Below are 23,479 nucleotides of genomic sequence, written 5' to 3' on the forward strand. Positions count from 1 at the left end.
TTAGTGAGTTGGCTTAAAGGAACACTTTGAAACCACATCAGATCTCAATGGGGAAAAAAATTTCATGCTGGATCTCTATACTGATATGGACTGGGTAATGTGTTAGGAACATAAGGATGCCCCATCGTTTGATGGAAATGAAAAATATCAACCTACAGAGGACTGAATTCAAAGACACCCCGAAAATCAAAGTGAAAAAATGATGCAGCAGGCGAGTCCATTTTGCTGAAATGTCATTGCAACAACTCAGAATGGTCCTCAGTAGTTTGTATGGGCCCCCACGTGCTTGTATGCATGCCTGACAACGTCGGGGCATGCTCCTAATGAGACGACGGATGGTGTCTTGGGGTATTTCCTCCCAGATCTGGACCAGGGCATCACTGAGCTCCTGGACAGTCTGAGGGGCAAACTGGTGGTGTTGGATGGACCGAAACATGACATCCCAGAGATGTTCTATTGGATTTAGGTCAGGTGAGCGTGGGGGCCATTCACTGGAATTAATTCCTTCATCCTCCAGGAACTGCCTGCATACTCTCGCCGCATGACTCCAGGCATTGTCGTGCACCAGGAGGAACCCAGTACCCACTGCACCAGTGTAGGGTCTGACAATGGGTCCAAGTATTTCATCCCGATACCCAATGGCAATCAGGGTGCCATTGTCTAGCCTGTAGAGGTCTGTGCGTCCCTCTATGGATATGGCTCCCGAAACCATCACTGACCCACCACCAAAACAGTCATGCTGAACGATGTTACAGGCAGCATAACGTTTTCCACGGCTTCTCCAGACCCTTTCACGTCTGTCCCATGTGCTCAGGATGAACCTGCTCTCATCTGTGAAAAGCACAGGGCGCCAGTGGTGGACCTACCAATTCTGGTGTTCAATGGCAAATGCCAAACCAGCTCTATGGTGCCGGGAAGTGAGCACAGGGCCCACTAGAGGATGCCGGGCCCTCAGGCCACCCTCATGAAGTCTGTTTCTGATTGTTTGGCCAGAGACATTAACACCAGTGGCCTGCAGGAACTCATTTTGTAGGGCTCTAGTAGTGTTCATCCTGTTCCTCCTTGCACAAAAGAGCAGATACCGGTCCTGCTGATGGGTTAAGGACCTTAGATGGCCCTGTCCAGCTCTCTTAGAGTAAATGCCTGTCTCCTGGAATCTCCTCCATGCTCTTGAGACTGTGTTGGGAGACACGGCAAGCCTTCTGGCAATGGCACGTATTGATGTGCCATCCTGGAGGAGATAGACTGCCTGTGCAAGCTCTGTAGGGTCCAGGTATGGCCTCATGCTGCCAGTAGTGACACTGACCCTAGCCAAATGCAAAACTAGTGAAAAACAGTCAGAAAAAATGAGTAGAGAAACAAATGTCAGTGGCCTCCACCTATAAAACTATTCCTGTTTTGGGGTTATCTCATTGTTGCCCATCTAGTGCACCTGATGTTAATTTCAAGAACACCAAAGCAGCTGAAACTGATGAACAACCCCCTCTGCTACTTACCTGACCAGATCAATATCCCAGGAGTTTCATTGCCTTGATGCTATACTCTGAATAAAAAGTGTTCCTTTAATTTTTTTGAGCAGTGTATTTATTCCCTTCAGTATAGGCCATGGTGAATAAGTCTGAACCATACCACAAAAAAGTAGGGCAGACGATTCCCAGAAGCCTTTGCGCTTCAGAATGGTCCCAAAATCCTTAATTCCTTATTTTTGATGAAACTGTGTATGACCCAGAGTGCCACTGAGGTGCCTCGTTCAGAACGTAATGCAGGTCATATATACTTACTAATGTTGTGGCAAAGCCAAATCCATATTGCTCTTAATTTCTCTAAGCTGTTTTTGGACGTTGCTGTGATTTTATGAACAATTTCCTGTATAGACGGCTTCTCCAACTTGGTCTGCAAAACAAGGCAAAGTATTGACAGTGAATTATTATTATACCACCAAGAGAACATTGCCTCATTTATTAGGAGCAACTTCTGATAGGACATCTGATTTATTATAGTGTATCTATAGTCAAAATATAAAATCACATATGCATTTCCACATTGGACTTTAATTCTTTCTATCTTATTCCTTTTAATCTGAATGATCTTGAAGTTTATAAATTTACTGCGTGAAGATACTGACCAGGGTTTTTTTTAACTCAGAGAATAGGTGCAGGAACTCCCCCTTTTGTCTCCACTTCCTACCCTCCTCTGAGCATCGAATCTTGGTTCCGTCCCCTAACCTCCTCTGAGCATCTTCCCTTGGTTCCACCCCCTACCCTCCTCTGAGGATCTTCCCTTGGTTCCGTCCCCTACCCTCCTCTGAGCATCTTCCCTTGGTTCCGCCCCCTACCCTCCTCTGAGCATCTTCCCTTGGTTCTGCCCTCTACCCTCCTCTGCGCATCTTCCCTTGGTTCCGCCCCCTACCCTCCTCTGAGCATCTTCCCTTGGTTCTGCCCCTTACCAACCTCCCAGTACTGCCCTTTTTAGAGAACCAAGTATCATTTTGTGGTGCTAAATAATTTGTATTGAATTTATTAATGATAACAAGAAAAGCAGTAAAATAGATCACCTGCAGCCAGCAATGATAGATCCCCCACACAACAATAGACTCCCCCAGCAACAATGGACCCCTTCCCAGCAAGAATAGTCCCCCCCCTGCAAAAAGAGACCACACTCCAGCAACAATAATTTCCCTGCAGCAACAATAGACCTCACCACAGCATCAATAGATCCCCAACACAACAATAGACCCCTAACACAGCAACAATGGACCACCCACAACAAAATACCCCCTTCCCCCAGCAACAAAAGATCCCACCACAGAATCAATAGTTACCCCCAGCAAAAAGAGACCCTGTTGCAGGAACAATAAATTCCCTGCAGCAACAACAGACCCCACCCCAGCAGCAATATACCCCACCACAGCAACAATAGATCCCTCGCACAACAATACACCCCTAACACAGCAACAATGGACCACCCAAAACAATATACCACCCCCAGAAACAATAGACCTCACCAGAGCAACAATAGATACCCCACACCAATACAGACCCCTCACACAGAACATTGGACCATCCACAACAGAACACCACCTGTGAATTCATCCATCAACCAACCAAATTATGGTGGTCAATCAAACACATGGGTGGCAGATTGTTTAATTTCTGGCCACTACTTGCAATCAAATATGAGATTCCCGTTGGATGGATGGTAGTTGAAATCGACTGATTGTTGGCACGGGAATGACCAGCTAAAAGCTCTATTACACCCAAAAACAAACATTTATTATATTGCATCTTCCCAATTCTTAGATGTGATGGCTGCATTAGTTTTATTTTCTAGACTTTCTCTTTCTTTCTTTTTCTTTCTTTCTTTTTCTCTTTCTTTCTTTCTTTCTTTCTTTCTCTCTCTTTCTTTCTTTCTTTCCCAGCAAGTCTGTTATTTTTTCAGAAGTACATGCTGTCTTCCAGATGTATACGTTTACAGCAGTGGTCTCCAAACTGTGGCCCGGGCTTGCTTTTATCTGGCCCTAGAGGCACTATTTAATCAACTGACACCAACTAATTCTTCCCAATGATACCAACGTTGTGGCACAATTCCCACCAATGATGGGGCACAGTTCATTCCAATAATACCAAGAATAGGGCCCAATGACACTAAAGATGGGGCACAATTTCTCCCAATTACATCATCGATGGGGCACAATTCCTCTTGCTAACACCAAAGATGGGGCATTTTTTACTCCCACTGATGCCGGGACATTTTCCGGTCCGGCCCCCCTAAAGTCTGTAGGATAGGAAACTGGCCCTTTGCTTAGAAAGTTTGGAGACCCCTGGTTTACAGGTATGAGACAAACCATTTACCACTGACAGGGGTGCTTACAATAATCAGCTCTTCTTTATGCAAAACCTTTATCCCAAAAGGAAAAAAACTTTTTGCTGTAACTGCTAATAAAGTCTGAGCTGAAGTTTGGCTTTAATTTGTTAGTGTATCTAAATCTGCTAGTCCATCTAAGAATGCCCTCCCCTCAGATTGACAATACTGCTGTCCAAATGTGCCCCCTCTGCGCCTTCATCCAGAGTGGGGGCGCTCTAGTACAGGAGGTGTGTTAATGGCCAGCTCACCAGGTGAAAACAGAAGAGAAAAACCCTAAAAAAGATAAAAAATGCAGCCACCACATCTAACTGCTTTAAACTGTATAAATCCTAACAATGAACTTCCTATATCTGCTCTCTTTTGGACTGGTAGATATACCAGCGAAGGCTGGCTGTGGAGTCCAAGCCAATAGAAGAGCTACTTGAGCTCAAATTGCTGAAAAAGTTCATGTTGGTTTCGGTAAAAAGGTGTCAGAACACACAGAGCATCACAGTGTGTTGTGTATGGGAGTGTAGCCACAGACCGGTCAGGGGGCCCATGCTGACCAATGTCCACATCCAAAAGCACCTACAATGGGTATGTGAGCTTCAGAACTGGACTACAGAGCCATGGAAGATGGTGGCCTGGTCTGATGTTTCACATTTTCTTTTACAGCATGTGATGGCCGGGCGCGTGTGCATTACTTACCCAGGGAAGAGATGACACCAGGATGCATTATGGGAAGAAGGCAGAGGCAGTATGATGCTGTGGGCAATGTTCTGCTGGGAAACCTTGGGCCCTGCCATTCATGTCAATGTTATGTTAGAGCCCATTCCTCAATGAGTCAGGGCTGTTTCGAGGACCTTCTCAACATTAGGTGGGTGGTCATAATGGTATGACTGATCAGTGTATATATACACACTATACCAGGGGTGGACTGACAACTCATGGGGCCCCCGGGCAATAGGGGATCATGGGGCCCCTGTGTCCTCGCCCAAACTCAAATCACACCCAAAAAAGCCTATGAAAGGTACCAGGGACATCTCATTGGGCCCCCTATTGACCTCGGGCACTGCCTGAGTTCCCCAATGGTCAGTCCGCCCTTGCACTATACCCCTAAAATGCTTTATAAAACCACTGTACATGTAGAAATAATTGGTTTTTGAGATACCTGAATATTCATAGCAATAACATGTTCATCAATATGTCTTGCAGCACTGGCAGAGAAAATCTCATCCCTCTTCTTCCTCTTCAGAGATGTCATTGCAGTAGATATTGTGTCAACATCACATCTTGGAGCTGGACTGCCACTTGAATGTTTTACTGTATCATTTTTATTATCTCTGTGTAGCCTAGGCTTAACCGATGATATTCTTCCATCAGGATCTTCTTGACTATTAACCTTGGTTGACCAGAAATGGAAAACCTCCTTCTGGCCTTTGGACTTGGAAGCTGTCAATGTTCTGCTTTTCATATTTGAAAGCTTTAGGACGCCAATCATCTTCTCAGTCACCACATTGTTGGATATCCTTGTAGAAACATGAATGTCAGTCTGTACATTTCGGAATTCATGTGGATTCCCATTCTGTATGTCCAGAGTTTGAGGCTTGGAGGAAATGTGAGATTCAACATTAGCTTTCATGATACATTCATGGTCTTGCCTGGCCTCAGATACCTTTAGACATCTCTTGTAGCTGTTGTTGTTATTGTCATGTTTAGCCAGGGTGATCTTCACAGTGGCAGGTTTTGGCTGGCTGTTTTCGGTTCCAGAGCTGTTAACTCGACCCATATTTATAGCATTGATGTGGAACCTGGTGATAGAGAAATAGATATTTTAGATAATAGATCATTTAAAGTGTATGTAAAATCATGTTTTTAGTTTTGGTAAGATTGTGGAATGGTGAGAACCCGTATCAGATACTGAGGAGCTGAGGTTTGGGCCAAACTCAGTTTGTCCAAACCCCATAGGAAACTGTCATTTGATAGCAGGCTGCGAAATTCCCTGCTCTGCAACCCCATGTAACAAAGAGTCAGGGATGCTGGTGACATCATTGACCTAATATCATCCACCTGTCTGGTCCTGCATCTGAACTTGCAATCTCTGCTGTGCCTGAGAGTGTCTCTTCTTGCTGAACCACATGAGATGCTGGACAGTGCCCTGGACAATATCTTGGACAGTCTTGCTTTGTACCTTGTTTCTAGTGAACCTTGAAGCACTAACTAGTATTCACCAGAGCTCCTGATGGTGGAGATAAGTTTTGCTGCATGACACCGACAGGTTGTAGTCCTCAGGATCGCCTCACCAGGACGTGAGAAAGCCATGGTCTAGTAGCAGATATCGCTGTTAGGGATCAAGCGGACGCATAGTCAGTAAACAAGCCAAAGGTAACATGTTTGTAGGTTGGGATCAAGTGTAAGTGTAGTCAAGGAACAAGCCAAAGGTTGGCAATGAGTGGTAGTGAAGATGCGGAAGGCAGCAGGAGAATAAGGAGCAAGATACTGGTTTAAGAATATTCTGGAAAACAGTGCAGAGACATGGCTTAGATCAGGAAGTTCATAGGAGGTACAAAGTGTTCATGGTTGTCAGGGCAGGAGCTGAGGAACGGACAGGCAGGCCTAATAACAATGTAACGCACTGGCTGACGACAACCACCACCCACAGACCGAAGTCCCTCAGGGCGCGGAGTCTAAGTCCCAGGCTGCCCTTCACCAGGGCCCCTGATGGTGGGGATAGACTTGACGCAGCCAGGAACCAGGTCGCAGCCCCCGAGACACCTCAGTTGCGGTAATGGCTGCCGCCAATGGCGTGTAGCTGGTGGAAAAGACAATAGAGTAGTCAGGCAGGCTGGGTCGACAACAACGGGACAAAACGGTACAGGACAGCAGACGAGAATCACAGGTCACGAGCCAGGTTCAGCAACAGAGGGTCAGATCAAAGGAGAACACAAAGAATAGTCGAGTCATTAGCCAAGTTAGATTCCAGGAGAGTCACGAGAGTCAGAACAGAGTTATAGCAACACAAAGACACAAGTGCAAAGAGCATGTGCGGACCACAGGCGTATATGTAATCAGCCACACCCCTCTGGGGGATGGACCTCAGAGACCTGAAGGCATAAAAGATTCCCACCATGCTCAGCAGAAATCCAAGATGGATGCCAGCACATGGAGTAACATAACCTCTGGGAAAAGGTAGGACCTTGACAATGGTTCACCAGAAACAAGGTACAATGCAAGGTTGTCCAAGGATTCAGGCAGGGAGCTGTCCAGCATCTCAGGTGGTACAGTGAGAAGAGCTACAGACACCACAGAGGTTCAAGGGTCAGAACAAGATCCTAATATTGTGACAACTGGAGGTGTTCTAGTATCTAGTGAAAATCGACTACTAAGTCCTAGAGGGCCCTTGTGCAGCTACAGAATCTATACAAATGGTTTGTCTGCCCCAAGGGAGAGGAAGGGGCATGGTATTGTAAAGCAATCAGGGTTTACTATACGGTTTTGTGAACAAGGGGGTGACTTCTGGTAGTAGAGAGCACATTAGTGTGTTACGTCTATTTCACTGCCACAGGTTGGACACGGGCTTTTTGTGTCATACCAATACAAACAAAAGAAATAAATGTGAAAATGCCTAAATATTTGTATTTGCAAAAATTTTCTAGGTGAAGTGATGCATTATCTGAAAGAAATGCAGAGCTGCCAATATTTTTTACCATGACTGCACACATTTTAAACCAACTGAACAAAGGGTAACCGGTGTAAGCAAGCCCAGCAGTGTTGCGGTTTCTACCAACCCCTCCACTGTCATTTTTACTGAACAACATGGCCAGGTACTGTAAATGGGAAGAAAACATGGATTGTACAAAAGAATGTATACATTGAATGTAATCACTCCCAGTGTTAATCGCATACAATTCTTTTTGTATAGGATGTCCTTTGGTAGCTAGAACCTACCTGGAATATAACAGGTCCTCTTAGGTTACTTTGCTATATGCATGTTACTAAACATCTTTATGGAGTGATGATTTGTGTCCTTGCCATGTGTTGGTTCCCCTTACACGTAGAAGGACAGCTGTGCTATAATTAGCCCCTCGGCCTACAGATGTCCGGCTTATGTTTGTGTATTATTAGGCTTGTGGCATTGTGCTCCTCATGTTTTCCAGGGAACAATTAAACAGCCTGTCAGCAAAAGCTATAACTATACATTGTTTCACCAACCTTCCATGCTTCCTTCATGTTCCTTCTATACATCATCAGTATTTGTCTCCCCTTTCACTTGCGACATGGTTTGGACCTGGAGCAAATGTATGCAGACTGACTTTCCCAAAGCTTCACTGGGTTCATGCTTGTTCAAGAGACTCACTCAAGGCGAAAACTACAAATAACAGCCCAGAATGTGCCTCTGTAAAAAGAAGTCAACAGTGGCAGGTACCGTATTTTCCGGCGTATAAGGTGACTGGGTGTATAAGACGACCCCCTAATTTTCCAGTTAAAACATAGGTTTTGGGCTATACTCTCCGTATAAGACTACCCCCCTTCAGAGGGAACACCATTTAACCCCTCGCCTACAGGCACTTATACCCCCTTCCTGTCCAGGCCAATTTTCAGCTTTCAGCGCTGGCACACTTTGAATGACAATTTCGCGGTCATGCAACACTGTACCCATATAAAATAGGTGGCACTGATGAGGAGGCACTGGTAGGTGGCACTGATGGGCACTGATGAGGAGGCACTGGTAGGTGGCACTGATGGGCATTGACAGGCATCACTGATGGGCACTGAAAGGCAGCACTGATACATGGCACTGATAGGCGGCACTGATAGGCGGCACTGGCTGGCACTGTTAGGTGGCACTGATGTGCACTGTTAGGTGGCACTGATGTGCACTGATAGGCGGCACTGACTGGCACTGATAGGCGGCACTGATGCGCACTGATAGGCGGCACTGATAGGTGGCACTGATTGGCAGCACTGATGGGCATTGACAGGCATCACTGATGGGCACTGAAAGGCAGCACTGATACATGGCACTGATAGGCAGCACTGACTGGCACTAATAAGTGGCACTGATTGGCAGCACTGATAGGTGGCACTGACTGGCACTGATGGGTGACACTGAAAGGCAGCTCAGATGGGCACTGATATGTGGCATTGATGTGGCACTGATGGACACTGACAGCTGGCACTGCTGGGGCTATGCTGATCATCAGGGCACACTGATCATCAGTGCCCTGATGATCAGTGTACATGTCGCCTCCGCGGAAAGCAGATTACCGGCTCTCCTCTCCTCTGTCAGCGTGACAGCTCGAGAGGAGAGAAATGCCGATAACCGGCATTTCCCTGTTTACATGTGATCAGCTGTGATTGGACACAGCTGATCACATGACCGAGCCGACATCTTCGGCTCTTTCCGTGATCGGTGATAGCTGTGTCCGAGGGAGAATGGGAGGACGTCATATGAGCCAATCATGGCAAGTGATGTATTCTATTAATGAATACAGAGCCTGCTCGGATTGGCTGTGTCAGAGAGGCAGGCTGATGATGTCACAACTTCAGCCAATCTGAGCAGGCTCTGTATTCATTAATTTGAATACATCGCTCGCCGTGATTGGCTCAGCGCGGTACACTGTATGTAGCTGAAGCTACCATACAGTATTACCGCACATCCAGCGTTCCATACCCAGCGTATAAGATGACCCCCAATTGTTGGGGTATGTTTTTAAGTAAAAAAAGTCGTCTTATACGTCGGAAAATACGGTATGTTCTGACATATTCCACTTTAGGAGCACCTGTGCATTAAAAAAAAGTATTTTCAAACTACATCAAAAGCCATGAAAGAGTCATAGGAGAAGAATTTAAAACCAGAACAGAACCATTCTGAAAGACACTGCCATCACACGTCCGAGTAGTGTTGAAGCTTGCTGCTAGTCACACACTCCTGTTGTCCCATCACTTTGATGTGCAACCTCACTGGGCTATAGTAGGGAAGGAAGGGGTGAATGGAAGGTGTGAGCAAGCCTTCACATGATCAAATGCTGAATCTTTGCTGTTGAGAATGGCTCACCATTTAGCTGTAACAGAGAGGTTTTGGAGATATGTGAAAGTCCCTCTGACAGGCAGGTGCCTACAAGTTGAGCTGCTGCTAGACAGGATTCAGGAATTCTGGGCTTCCCAGGTGGGAAGGGGTTAACACTGGTTTTGCCGTTTTCCCAGGCTTTTCTGGGCTCCACCTTTTGACCCAGAGAGTTCTGGAAGACCGCATGGGAGATGAGTAAGAGGTCCAACGAAGAGAATGTAACCAACCACAACCCCAAGAGAGCCTACCTGCTAAGGACCTTGCCATGTATGGACCTCTACCTGTAAAGGTATGCCTGGGCAGCCTAGGGATAACTAGTTTGTAAGGGACTGCTGCAGAGTTTCAAGTAAAGTTTCATTGAAGGCCTGGTCTGATGTTACTACAAGGGATTCATGGTGGTACATGGCGTATTGGAGAACAGGGCCTGCAATATACACACAGATTAAAGAATGAGACTAACTGTTGCCAAGAGTAACCAACACAGAGGAATGTAATGACAGCCAGTCAGCGGGAGTACAGTGTCGGCCAAGGTGATGGGTCTCATGCATAGTGAAGGGAGTGGTTCGCTACCTCCCTCCCAAGTGGTTGGTGCCCCAAGAAACTGTAGCTGAATCCACGTGCTGGAAATCCTAGGGACCTAGCCCCTGATACGGAAGGAATTAAAAAAGTCATGTATGCAAGTGGGTTCATGTGAACATATGGCGGACCCTCAGGCTATCACTGGGAGTGATGTGATAGGTGAGCTTGATTGGGGGGGTGGAAAATTGCTCTGTGGCATCTCCTTCAAAATGTCACACTCAAAGCACAGGTATCCATATCATAGGGCAATGTGGCATGTGCAGCAAAGCCTCAGGGTATGATTCAGACACCCTGGTTGTATGGATATTTTCTAATTCGGGGTGCTATCTGAATGTTTATTTCCATGAACGAGGCTCAGCCTTGTCCCGGGCATTAGTGAGCGCACACATTGGAGGCAGAGAATGAGAGTGAAAAGTGTCATATGCATGGGCTACCCACAAGTCTAAGAAGCACCATGCTACAGATTAATAGTTCAGATAGAACACTATTTTGCACTATAAACCAGGGAAACTACGGGAATCCTCTGGTGTGTAGAAGCTGCCTGCCTAGTAACCAACTCCATTATAATACTATTGGAAAGTAACACCATCCAATAGGCCAACCCTAGGTTCTGGAGCTACCTAAATTGAAATGTGGTTTGGCACTCCACTCTTAGATCTGTTCATTTGCACTACAAACCAAAAAGTCTGTATGAATCATCTGGTGTGTAGAAGCCACCTGGCCAGTAACGAGACAACCTGTACTAATGCATTTACAATACTATTGGAAAGTACTACCAGTAGGCTAACCTCAGGGTCCAGCACCACCTACAGTGAAGTGTGATGTGGTGTCCTACTATTAGATCTGTTCTTTTGTACTACAAAGCAAGGAAAGGGCAGCACAGTAGCTTAATGGTTAGCACTTCCACCTCACAGTACTGAGGTCACTGGTTCAAATCCCAGCCACAGCACCACCTGCCTGGAGTTTGCATGTTCTCCCTGTGCCTGCATGGGTTTCCTTCCAGTACTCCAGTTTCCTCCCACACTCCAAAGACATGCTGGTAGGTTAATTGACTCCTGTCTAAATTGGCCCTAGTATGTGTATGTATGAATGTGAGTTAGAGACTTTAGATTGTATGCCACTTGAGGGTTAGGGACTGATGCGAATGTAATATATATTTGTATGTAAAGTGCTGCATAAATTGATGGTGCTATAAAAGTACCTGAAATAAATGATGGGAATCCTCTAGAGTGTAGAAGCCTCCTGCCCAGAAGCAAGACAACCTATACTGACACCATTATTACTACCGTAGGGCCCAGCGCTAAAAGGCTTCTTTGGCTTAACAAATTTGAGCGCACTGATCTTCTAATACAACCTTTCTTAGCTTTGTTAACATGAAGGAACCCTTGAAATAACTTTCAAGTCTCAGAGAACCCCTGATAATATATCTACAGATCACGAGACATTAGCAAAAAACATGCTGTAGATCTAAGAATAAATAAAATAAGGACTGTGTTGTACTTTGCATTTTTGACACCCAGGGATGCTCTGTATGACAATATATCCTGTATATAAAATAAGAGTCAGAAAAGAAAAGCAGAAATTGAAAACTGTAGAGCTCTCTCACATTGATGGTAAGTTGAAAAGTTACCCCTTACATTGATGGTGAGCAAAAGAGGGGCACTAGTACACTTGCAGTCAGTGGAAAGAATGCCCCTTCCTTAGGTGGTCAGTGGGAAAAAATCTAATTACTTTTGTGGTCAACAGTAAGAATGCTCCTTATGTTGGTGGTCAGTGTCTGTGGGAAGAATGCCCCTTCCTTGGGTGGCCAGTGGGAAGAATGCTTCTTACATTGGTGGTCAGTGGGAAGACTGTTCCTTACATTGGTGATCAGTGGGAAGAATGTCCCTTACATTGGTGATCAGTGGGAAGAATGTCCCTTACATTGGTGATCAGTGGGAAGAATGCTCCTTTTTTGGGTGGTCAGTGGGAAGAATGCTCCTTACATTGGTGATCAGTGGGAAGAATGCTCCTTACATTGGTGATCAGTGGGAAGAATGCTCCTTACGTTGGTGATCAGTGGGAAGAATGTCCCTTACATTGGTGATCAGTGAGAAGAATGTCCCTTACATTGGTGATCAGTGAGAAGAATGCTCCTTACATTGGTGATCAGTGGGAAGAATGCTCCTTACGTTGGTAATCAGTGGGAAGAATGCTCCTAACATTGGTGATCAGTGGGAAGAATGCTCCTTACGTTGGTGATCAGTGGGAAGAATGCTCCTAACATTGGTGATCAGTGGGAAGAATGCTCCTTACATTGGTGATCAGTGGGAAGAATGCTCCTAACATTGGTGATCAGTGGGAAGAATGCTACTTACATTGGTGGTCAGTGGGAAGAATGCCCCTTACATTGGTGATCAGTGAGAAGAATGTTCCTTACATTGGTGATCAGTGAGAAGAATGTCCCTTACATTGGTGGCCAGTGGGAAGAATGCTTCTTACATTGGTGGTCAGTGGGAAGACTGTTCCTTACATTGGTGATCAGTGGGAAGAATGTCCCTTACATTGGTGATCAGTGGGAAGAATGCTCCTTTTTTGGGTGGTCAGTGGGAAGAATGCTCCTTACATTGGTGATCAGTGGGAAGAATGCTCCTTACGTTGGTGATCAGTGGGAAGAATGTCCCTTACATTGGTGATCAGTGAGAAGAATGTCCCTTACATTGGTGATCAGTGAGAAGAATGCTCCTTACATTGGTGATCAGTGGGAAGAATGCTCCTTACGTTGGTGATCAGTGGGAAGAATGCTCCTAACATTGGTGATCAGTGGGAAGAATGCTCCTTACGTTGGTGATCAGTGGGAAGAATGCTACTTACATTGGTGGTCAGTGGGAAGAATGCCCCTTACATTGGTGATCAGTGAGAAGAATGTTCCTTACATTGGTGATCAGTGAGAAGAATGCTCCTTACATTGGTGATCAGTGAGAAGAATGTCCCTTACACTGGTCGTCAGTGGGAAGAATGTTCCTTACATTGGTGGTCAGTGGGAAGAATGCTCCTTACATTGGTGATCAGTGGGAAGAATGTCCCTTACATTGGTGATCAGTGGGAAGAATGTCCTTTACATTGGTGATCAGTGGGAAGAATGTTCCTTACATTGGTGATCAGTGGGAAGAATGTCCCTTACATTGGTGATCAGTGGGAAGAATGCTCCTTTTTTGGGTGGTCAGTGGGAAGAATGCTCCTTACATTGGTGATCAGTGGGAAGAATGCTCCTAAAGTTGGTGATCAGTGGGAAGAATGCTCCTTACGTTGGTGATCAGTGGGAAGAATGCTCCTTAGGTTGGTGGTTAGTGGGAAGAATGCTCCTTACATTGGTGATCAGTGGGAAGAATGCCCCTTACATTGGTGATCAATGAGAAGAATGCTCCTTACATTGGTGATCAGTGGGAAGAATGCTCCTTACATTGGTGATCAATGAGAAGAATGCTCCTTACATTGGTGATCAGTGGGAAGAATGCTCCTTACATTGGTGATCAGTGGGAAGAATGTTCCTTACATTGGTAATCAGTGGGAAGAATGTTCCTTACATTGGTGATCAGTGGGAAGAATGCTCCTTACATTGGTGACCAGTGAGAAGAATGTTCCTTACATTGGTGATCAGTGGGAAGAATGCTCCTTACATTGGTGATCAGTGGGAAGAATGTTCCTTACATTGGTGATCAGTGGGAAGAATGCTCCTTACATTGGTGATCAGTGAGAAGAATGCTCCTTACATTGGTGATCAATGAGAAGAATGCTCCTTACATTGGTGATCAGTGGGAAGAATGCTCCTTACATTGGTGATCAATGAGAAGAATGCTCCTTACATTGGTGATCAGTGGGAAGAATGCTCCTTACATTGGTGACCAGTGGGAAGAACGCTTTTTACATTGGTGGTTAATGGAAGAAAAGCTCCTTACTTTGGTGGTCAGTGGGAAAAATTATCCTTACATTGGTGGTCACTGAGAAGAATGTACCTTACATAGCGATACAAATTACTCAAGGAACCCATAGGAACCTCCAAAAGAACCCCTTAGAACCTCCAAGAGAAACCTGACTGAGAAAGGCTGATCTAATGCAATATAACTTGTAATATGAATCAGCTTGCAAAAGATAAAATGTTTTTGCCATTGTTTGTTATATTCGCTTTCACAGACATAATTATGGAGGAGTCAACATATTTCCAAAACACGTAAACCCTGAATTATATTATTACCATTCCAGGTTTACTACTTAGTAATACACCAAGTAAAATAATATAGGACAGAATTGTTTGGGTGCAATTAGTGATTTACAGATGACTGTAAAAGCTCTTGAAGTGTTGATTCTGGACGGGATCCTAATTGCTTTCACTTGGATGGGTCTCTAGAGAAAATGTTCTGTACTATTACAGTGACTTAATTTCCATAATGCACATTATTTTAACTACTAGCAAAGTGTGCCCGGCTTTAAAATTAAATTTGTTAGCTAAATGAAAATAAAGTTAAAGGTAACAGTAAAAAATAAAATGCTACAAGTAAACAAAAATTAAAGTGTTTATATAATATATAATATATATAATATATATATATATATATATATATATAATATATATATAATATATATACAGTATATATATATATATATAAAAGTATATAATATATATATAATATATATATACATGAAAACAATATAAAAATAATAATAAGTAAAAATAATTTGGCTGCCTTGAGCAGCTAATATAAAAGATTACAAAGAAAAATAAGAGCTGTAGCTCCTCTATTATCCCATTAGTAGGCATGGGCTGGTCAGTGACCAAGCTGTGGTTACCTGTAGTGGAGAACGCTTTGGTCACCGACCTGGCTATACGAGCTGCCAGGAGTTTCTAGATCACAAGACTGTCTCAACAGAATAAAAAATATTTCGTCAGAATAAACAGTTTTTTTTAACTATGCATTTAAAGTGGTTGTAAAGGCATTCTATGCAGTAAGGTAAAAAAACCTCCTGCATGCAGCTTCCCCCTGAGGCCCCTAAATACTTACCTGAGCCCAATCTCAATCCAGTTATATGCACAAGAGGCTTTCTCAGCTCTCTCGCTCCTCATTAACTCAGATACAACAGCAGGAGCCATTGGCTCCTACTGCTGTCAATCAGAGGCAGTGACATGGAGTGTGTGTCTATGTGCGTGTGAGTGGGGGGGGCGGCAAGCCCTGTTCTGTGGGTCTTATGGAGACACAGAGCTGGGCTCTGGAGCGAGCATGTATGCGTGCCCCCATAGCAAGTGGCTTGCTATAGGGCACTCGGAAGGGGGGTCGAGCCCAGAGTGCCTGTGGGGGACCCCAGAAAAAGAGGATCTGGGCTGCTCTTGGCAAAACAAATACACAGAACATGTAGGTTTTTTTTTTAGTTTTCGATAGAGTGGAGAGGGTTTGGAACACTTGTCAGGTTTTCATTGCTTTGTGCATCCCCATTAGGGTTCACCCTCTCTATTTGTTCACTTTACCGAGCGTGAAAGTGAGCAAAAATCCAAAATTTTGGGTTGTCCTCAGGACAGGAATAGAGGGTAACCCTAGTTCTGATGACTACCGGGGATTCACTCACTTTGGAGTTATTTCCTCTCACTTCCTGTTTTTTCTATGGGACAGGATATTAAGGGAAACCTCTCCAATGGGACACAGATGGCAAAACAAGAGTAAGGGAGGGTTAGAACTTTTTTTTGCCATCTGTGTCCCATTGGAGAGATTTACTTTAATTTCCTGAGGAAGGAAGATATTCTAAGAGGAAATCACTACAATATGTGGGAATCCCTGGTTGTCAGCAGAACTAGTGTCCCCAATAGAAGATGTCTCCTCTATTAATGTTCTGATAACAACAACCCAAAATTTGGAATAATCTTTCACTTTCACTCTAAGGCTGGCCATACATACAATTTTCTTCTACAATTTTTCATTAGATTTACCAAAACCATATAATTTGAGATCAAACCTAAACATGTTCAAATTGTATGTAATCAGGCTGTCCCTTGCGGTACAAAGTTGAAGGTAAATCTAAAGAAAATTGAATAAGAAAATTGTATTATGTATGGCCAGCTTTAATGATGATGGTCACCAGGACAAATAGAGAGGGGGAATCTCCCTAACGGGGGCACAGACAGTAATAACAACCTAACAGGGACTCTAACCCTTCTCCATGCCATTCAAAACTAATAAAAGTTTTTTTTTTCGCTTTTAGTTATACTTTGACAACTGTTTGTATCTTACTATAGTGGAGATATATAGAACAGTCAGTACAGTCAAACCCTCACCCTTGCCTGGGGTAACAGAGTACTGCAAAGAATGAAGCTGATTTATTTCCAGTGGGATTCTATGCGTAGAGACCTACCAGCCAAGCTCGTAGACTGCCACAGCCTGTCCAGACCACTAATGAAACCATTCGCTGTCATTTTGCTTTGCTACAAAAGACGGATTCACTAATAAAGGTGATAACTTCAGGATAAACTCTCAGCAACATGGAGAAAATCAATGACCCAGAAACCTATTGACTGTAGGAAATCCATTCACAAAGCCAGCTAGATAGATATCCTGAAAACTGAACTCCAGGCAGACTATTGTTTATTCAGCTATATTCCTTAATAGCCATTAGCTATATAAATCAACGTTGTGTGCATTAAATACATTTACACACCTGGATATTACCTTGTATGCAACCCATTGAAATGTTATTACTCACAATACATTAAAACAGACATTAGGTGGCAGTGGTCAGCTATTCAGGGGTTGCTCACATTGACAGAACAGCCCTCTGGAACTTGTATTTCTGAACAGCAGGACTTGGCAGATAAGCAGAGTGTCAGGGACCACATTTCCCAGGAGTAGTAGCGTGTGGGCGGGGGTATATAAATATCAAAGCCCAGGAAATTGGCCAGGAGAGTGCGAGCACCTCCTGTTCCTACCTTCATGGGTGTTCCGCACTTAGCCATAAGGGGTGCCCTCTCAGCACTCCAGCCTCTGACCAAATACGTGACAGAGGGAACTGTTAAATCTTCTTCTATTCCTTCACTATCTTGGATGTGACCACTGTAAGGAACTACCAACCACCCTTTGACGCAGCTTCACATCCATTGGACCCCAACAGGCGCGCAGAAGACATTGTAGAGCTCTTAAAGGGGCCACTACCAATTATAATTGAATTGATCACTGGCGATCCAACAGTCCTCTAAGACTGGAGGCAGTGGATTATTTCTGAAAGCAGGTCTGCCAACATATACATTTGTTGTATTGTGAATGTTGTTGCTTTTGCTTCCAGTTGCCAAGAGTGACCAAATTTGCTGCCAGTGTTATTTTGTTATTTTTGACTCAGTTACTTCCAAGTCCAATATAAACTTCATTTTGGTTCATACTACTTTGTGTATGAGTCCATTTTGAAGGTGTGTTTTATCGGGGTCACCAAAGCATGGTGGTGTCAGCAGAAGCTGGGCTTTTAACAAGAGGTCCAGATTGACAAGAAACCCAAAATTTACTAAGCAACCCTTAACCTCCCTGGCGGTATTCCCGAGTGTAGCTCGGGGTAAAATGTCAGTACCAAAAGCGGTAACCCCGAGCTACACTCGGGCTTACCATGCGGTGCTGCATAGGGAGTCCCTGCAGCACTTACCTTGTCCTTCGCTCCCGCGATGTGTCCCCTGCAGCGTCCCCGGCCATCTCCTCTGGCCGATGCTGGCATCCGGCTTCTGTGTTCCGGTCCCTGGGACGTCGGGACGTACGGGCGGCGGCGGGAAATTTGAAAATTTTAAAAAATGTCATTTTTTTCCAAACAAATTTTACATAGTAAAACATTGCTGTTTCAACCCATTTCACATACATTTTGTCCCGAGTGCTTTGTCCTGTGCCCTGCCTGCATTTTGTCTGTTCTTTCTGCCTGGAAACTGATAAAAGTCCATGGCGTCCAAAAAGCGTCCCTTTAGGTCAAAAGCGGTTTTAGACCGGCTAGAGAACAGCGATAGTAAATCAGAACCACTTGCAGAATTGAGTGATAATGATTCGTGGGGGAAATTCGTCATCAGACACTGAAAACGATTTTGCGACTTTGCTCAGCAATGTGCGAACTTGGCGCTCCATTTCAAATTTTAGTGTTTTCGGTTTGATTATTTTATTGAATTAAATTTATTATTATTATATTATTATTATTTATTAAACTATAATTTATGATTTCGTGTTTCAAATTTTATCATACCCGGGATGTTTACTAGACTCTTATTCGGACAGATTTCAGTGAGTTTTTCCTAAAAATTACAGCCTACAATAAAAAAACTACATATTTCCATGCAAAGTAATGGTACCGCTTTCAGCACCAAAAATCTGAAATAATCATACCGCCAGGGAGGTTAAGGGGGTAGGGCTACATGTAAAAGTAGCAGTGACATCATCACTGTGCTGTACATTTATACATTTTTATCTTTGTTCTCACACAAATAAAACTTTCTTTTGGTGGTATTTGATCACAACTGAGTTTTTTTTTTTTTTATTATATAAACTAAAAAAGCCCCTACATTTTGTTAACAAAAGCCCCATATTTTTAACTTCTATAAAACATATTCACATTTCTTTATAAATTTAGGCCACAATGTATTCTGCTACATGCTTTTGATAAGAAAAAAAAATCCCAGTAAGTGTACATTAATTGGTTTGTGTGAAAATTATAGTGCCTACAAATTATGGTATATATACTGGAATTTTTATTTATTAATTAATACTCCATACTCCAGGGGACCCGTGCGACCTTCATGTCACATTCTGTTTTACACTTGGACAGGAGGGGCGGCATATACAGGAACACTTCGCCTCCATTTTCCTGCTGAAAAGCTGAAAGCCGACTTCTCTCCCTCCTGCCGACATACAGCATCTACAGGAAGAAAATGTTTATTATGCTATTCAAAATAAAAAATTCTAAATTCTGAACCATTTCATTTACCTGTGACCCACAGGCGGTTACCAAATCATGTAAGTGGCCCTCACTCTTCAAAAGGTTGAGCACCCCTGTCAGAGATAGTCAACAGCATCCATGTTATGTTGCATAAAAAAGAGAGACTATTCTCTCGAATCATAAAAAAGATGCTGCGTAGATATAGCGAAGGGTAGAGGGATGTATCTCAACACGTTTTGCAGAAAGAGCTTCTTCAGGAGACAAGGGTGATAAGTTAGTACAAAGCGTTATGAGAACATGTGGAGTGGCGCTGTGTGGTTCAGGACACAAGGGGGTAGAAAGGCGGGGAATGAGGAAGAGCCTATGTGAAAGTGGACCCAAGAAGGCAAGGTGGGTGAAGGCTAACCCGCCTTTGTATTCACTATTGAAAGGGATCCATACATAAGATGTAACACAAGTAGAGTAGGGAGTTCTTCCATTAACCGCCTCCCACCCACCATATAGGGAAATGATGAACGGGCAGGAGCTCTCTTGTTCTGGGAGGACAGTGTGACGATCGGTGGTCCGCTGTGTCTCTCGGACACAGTGAATCACTGATCACGGTAAAAAGCCAATGACGTAGGCTCTTCCATGTGATCAACTGTGGCCAGTCTCAGCTGATCACATGCAAATAGGAAATGCCAGTTATCAGCAGTCCTCTCCTGAGAGGAGAGGAGAGCCTGTAAGTGGTATTTCTCAGAGGGGACATCTACACTGATCATCAGTGCTGCCTTTCAATGCCCATATTTGCTGCCTATCAGTGCCACATAGCAGTGCCCACCCATGCCATACATCAGTGCCCATCAGAGCTGCCTGTTAATGCCCATCAGTGCAGTCTATCAGTACCCATTCTTTCCGCCTATCAGTGCCAATCAGTGTCTGTCAGTGCTGCCTATCAGTGCCCATCATTACCACCTATCAGTGCCACTTACTAGTGCCCAACAGTGGCACATATCAGTGCTACCTTTCAGTGCCCATCAGTGATGCCTGTCAATGCCCATCAGTGCCTCCACATCATTATAGTCTATCAGTGCCACTTACTAGTGCCCAGCAGTGGCACATATCAGTGCTACCTTTCAGTGCCCATCAGTGATAGCTGCCAATGCCCATCAGTGCCTTTTCATCATTATAGTCTATCAGTGCCACCTATCAGTGCCGTCTATCAGTGCTACATAGCCATGCCTATCGGTGCTGCCTTTCAGTGCCCATCAATAATGTTTGTCAGCACCCATCAGTGCCTCCTCATCAATGCCGTCTATCAGTGCCATTTATCAGCGCCCATCAGTGCAGCCTCATCTGCGCATATCAGTGAAGCAGAAAAATTACTTATTTACAAAATTTTATAATAGAAACTAAGAAAACCTATTTTTTTCTACAATTGTTGGTCTTTTTTTGTTTGTTTAGCAAAAATAAAAACACAGTGGTGAATAAATAACAACAAAAGATAGCTCTATCTGTTTAAAAAAAATTATGTAAGCTCGAAAGAGCAGGGCCCTCGCTCCCCTCATGTTTTGCATTGTATTGGTATTGTTCTGTCACATGTTCTGTCCCCCTTTGTAATGTACATCGCTGAGCGAACCTTTGGCGCTTTATAAATACTGTATAATAATAATAATAATTATAAAAATTTAGTTTGGATGCAGTGTTGCATGACTGCGCAATAGTCATTCAAAGTGTGACAGCGCTGAAAGCTGAAAATTGTCCTGGGCAGGAAGAGGGGAAAAGTGCCGGTAGGGACAAGTGGTTAAACAGCAGAGTAAAAAAAAAAAATCCGATGCCCAGTGATGGCCAAACACAAGCCAGCATTGTGCTGCGCTCATCCAGTAATTGCTACATGCATAGTTGTTTTTTTAAAAATGACTTGAACAAGCTGAAGTTAGCAGCTGATTGGCTCCCATACAAACAAATTAACTTGTGAGCCACCGAGGTATGATATAAAATTTTGAGTATTAGGTCGCTGGTTAATAAGCCCACTCTCATGTAATGTGCATTTGTCAACAAAATATTTAAATAATTACCGCGCTCTAATATCATCAAAAGGTGTAAAAAAGTGCAAAGTGCTTATAAATGAATACAAGTGAAATTAATTGATATACCGTGACTAATTAAATAAAATTAAAACGTGAAAAATTTAATACTATCATATCATATTAACAGATCACTATGTGTGCAATCCTCATATCAATGTGCAAATCTTCCATTAATAAACCTCAGAAAAATTCATGATATAATATAAAAATGTAATCATTTGAAAAATAGTTAGAAAATGATAATAAATTAAAATAGAAATAAAAATAAAAAAAAAAGTCTACTGTGAAAAACAGCAATATTGTCCCAAATGTAACTGTGCAAATGGGATAAGACTATATCTTTTATCTCTTTCTTGCATGAGACATAGGAGGAATACAAAGGCAGAGGACTAAGGAGTGGATTAAAGGAGGGAGTATCCCTCACAGCCCTGCAGTCACACAGGTTTACAACATCACTGCAAAGATCTTATCTTCTCACTGAAGGAGAGTATATCTGTCTAGGCTGGACATTCATTTGCATAGTTACATTTGGGACAATATTGCTGTTTTTCACAGTAGACTTTTTTATTTTTATTTATTATCATTTTCTAACTATTTTTCAAATTATTACATTTTTATATTATATCATGAATTTTTCTGAGGTTTATTAACCTCCTCGGCGGTATGATTCTTTCCGATTTTTTGTGCTGAAAGCGGTACCATTTTTTTGCATGGAAATATGTAGTTTTTCTATTGTAGGCTGTAATTTTTAGGAATAACTCACTGAAATCTGTCTGAACAAGAGTCTATTAAACATTCCGGATATGATAAAATTTGAAACACGAAATCAAAAATTATAATATAATAAATAATCATAAACATAATAATATAATAATAATAAATGTAATTAAATAATATAATCAAACCAAAAACATTGAAATTTGAAATACAGAGGCAAATTCGCACATCGCTGAGCAAAGTCGCAAAATCGTTTTCAGTGTCTGATGACGAATTTCCCCCACTAATCATTATCACTCAATTCTGCAAGTGGTTCTGATTTACTATCGCTGTTCTAAAACCGCTTTTGACGTAAAGGGACACTTTTTGGACGCCATGGACTTTTCTAAGTTTCCAGGCAGAAAGAACATTCAAAATGCAGGCAGGGCGCCGGACAAAGCACTCGGGACAAAATGTATGTGAAATGCATTGAAACAGCAATGACAGCAAAAATGAAATTTTTAAAAAATTTCAAATTTCCCGCCGGTTCCGGCGCCCGTACGTCCCAAGGTCACAGGGACCGGAACACAGAAGCCGGATGCCGGCATCGGCCGGAGGAGATGGCCGGGGACACTGCAGGGGACACATCGCGGGAGCGAAGGACAAGGTAAGTGCTGCAGGGACTCCCTAAGCAACGTCGCATGGTAAGCCCGAGTGTAGCTCGGGGTTACCGCTCTTGGGATAGAAATTTTACCCCGAGCTACACTTCGGAATACCGCTAAGGAGGTTAATGGAAGATTTGCACATTGATATGAGGATTGCACACATAGTGATCTGTTAATATGATATGATAGTATACATTTTTTCACGTTTTAATTTTATTTAATTAGTCACGGTATATCAATTAATTTCACTTGTATTAATTTATAAGCACTTTGCACTTTTTTACACCTTTTGATGATATTAGAGCGCGGTGATTGGCTCCCATGCTCAGCTGCACCAGATTCTGAGCGCTCCAGTTTTAGTAAATATCCCACAATGTAGCTACACCTAGTTTTTGCCACATCCTCATCACCCTACATACAGTACAGTATAAACTCTTCATTCAGGTTGCCATCTCTGGGATTGGCCTACTGATCTGGGTGACAGGTACACTTTAAGACCGTTACACTGTTGAACGGCAAAATGGGAAAATAATACCATTTCTGCGCTCCCTCCTCATCCAGAAATATGTCATTTTTGGCAGAGAGAGCCGGCACGCTGGAGGGCCACAGATGTTTACTGCTTTATGAATGTAATTGGC

General features: G+C 43.3%; 1 protein-coding gene across 1 annotated transcript in view; it reads right to left on the bottom strand.

Annotated features, from left to right (window-relative positions):
- LOC149451211 (kyphoscoliosis peptidase-like) overlaps positions 1-23,479 on the bottom strand; it is a 71,314-nt gene that overhangs the window by 40,622 nt on the left and 7,213 nt on the right. The window contains exons 2-3 of the mRNA XM_089690899.1: positions 5,015-5,654; positions 1,782-1,893 (exon numbers count right to left, since the gene is read on the bottom strand). Of these exons, the coding sequence (XP_089547025.1) occupies positions 1,782-1,893; positions 5,015-5,654 (752 nt within the window). The remainder of the gene's footprint in view (positions 1-1,781; positions 1,894-5,014; positions 5,655-23,479) is intronic.

This window comes from Staurois parvus, unplaced genomic scaffold (assembly GCF_062004578.1).
Source record: "Staurois parvus isolate SC_StPar_1 unplaced genomic scaffold, SC_StPar_1.0 ptg000545l, whole genome shotgun sequence".
Taxonomy (NCBI): domain Eukaryota; kingdom Metazoa; phylum Chordata; class Amphibia; order Anura; family Ranidae; genus Staurois; species Staurois parvus.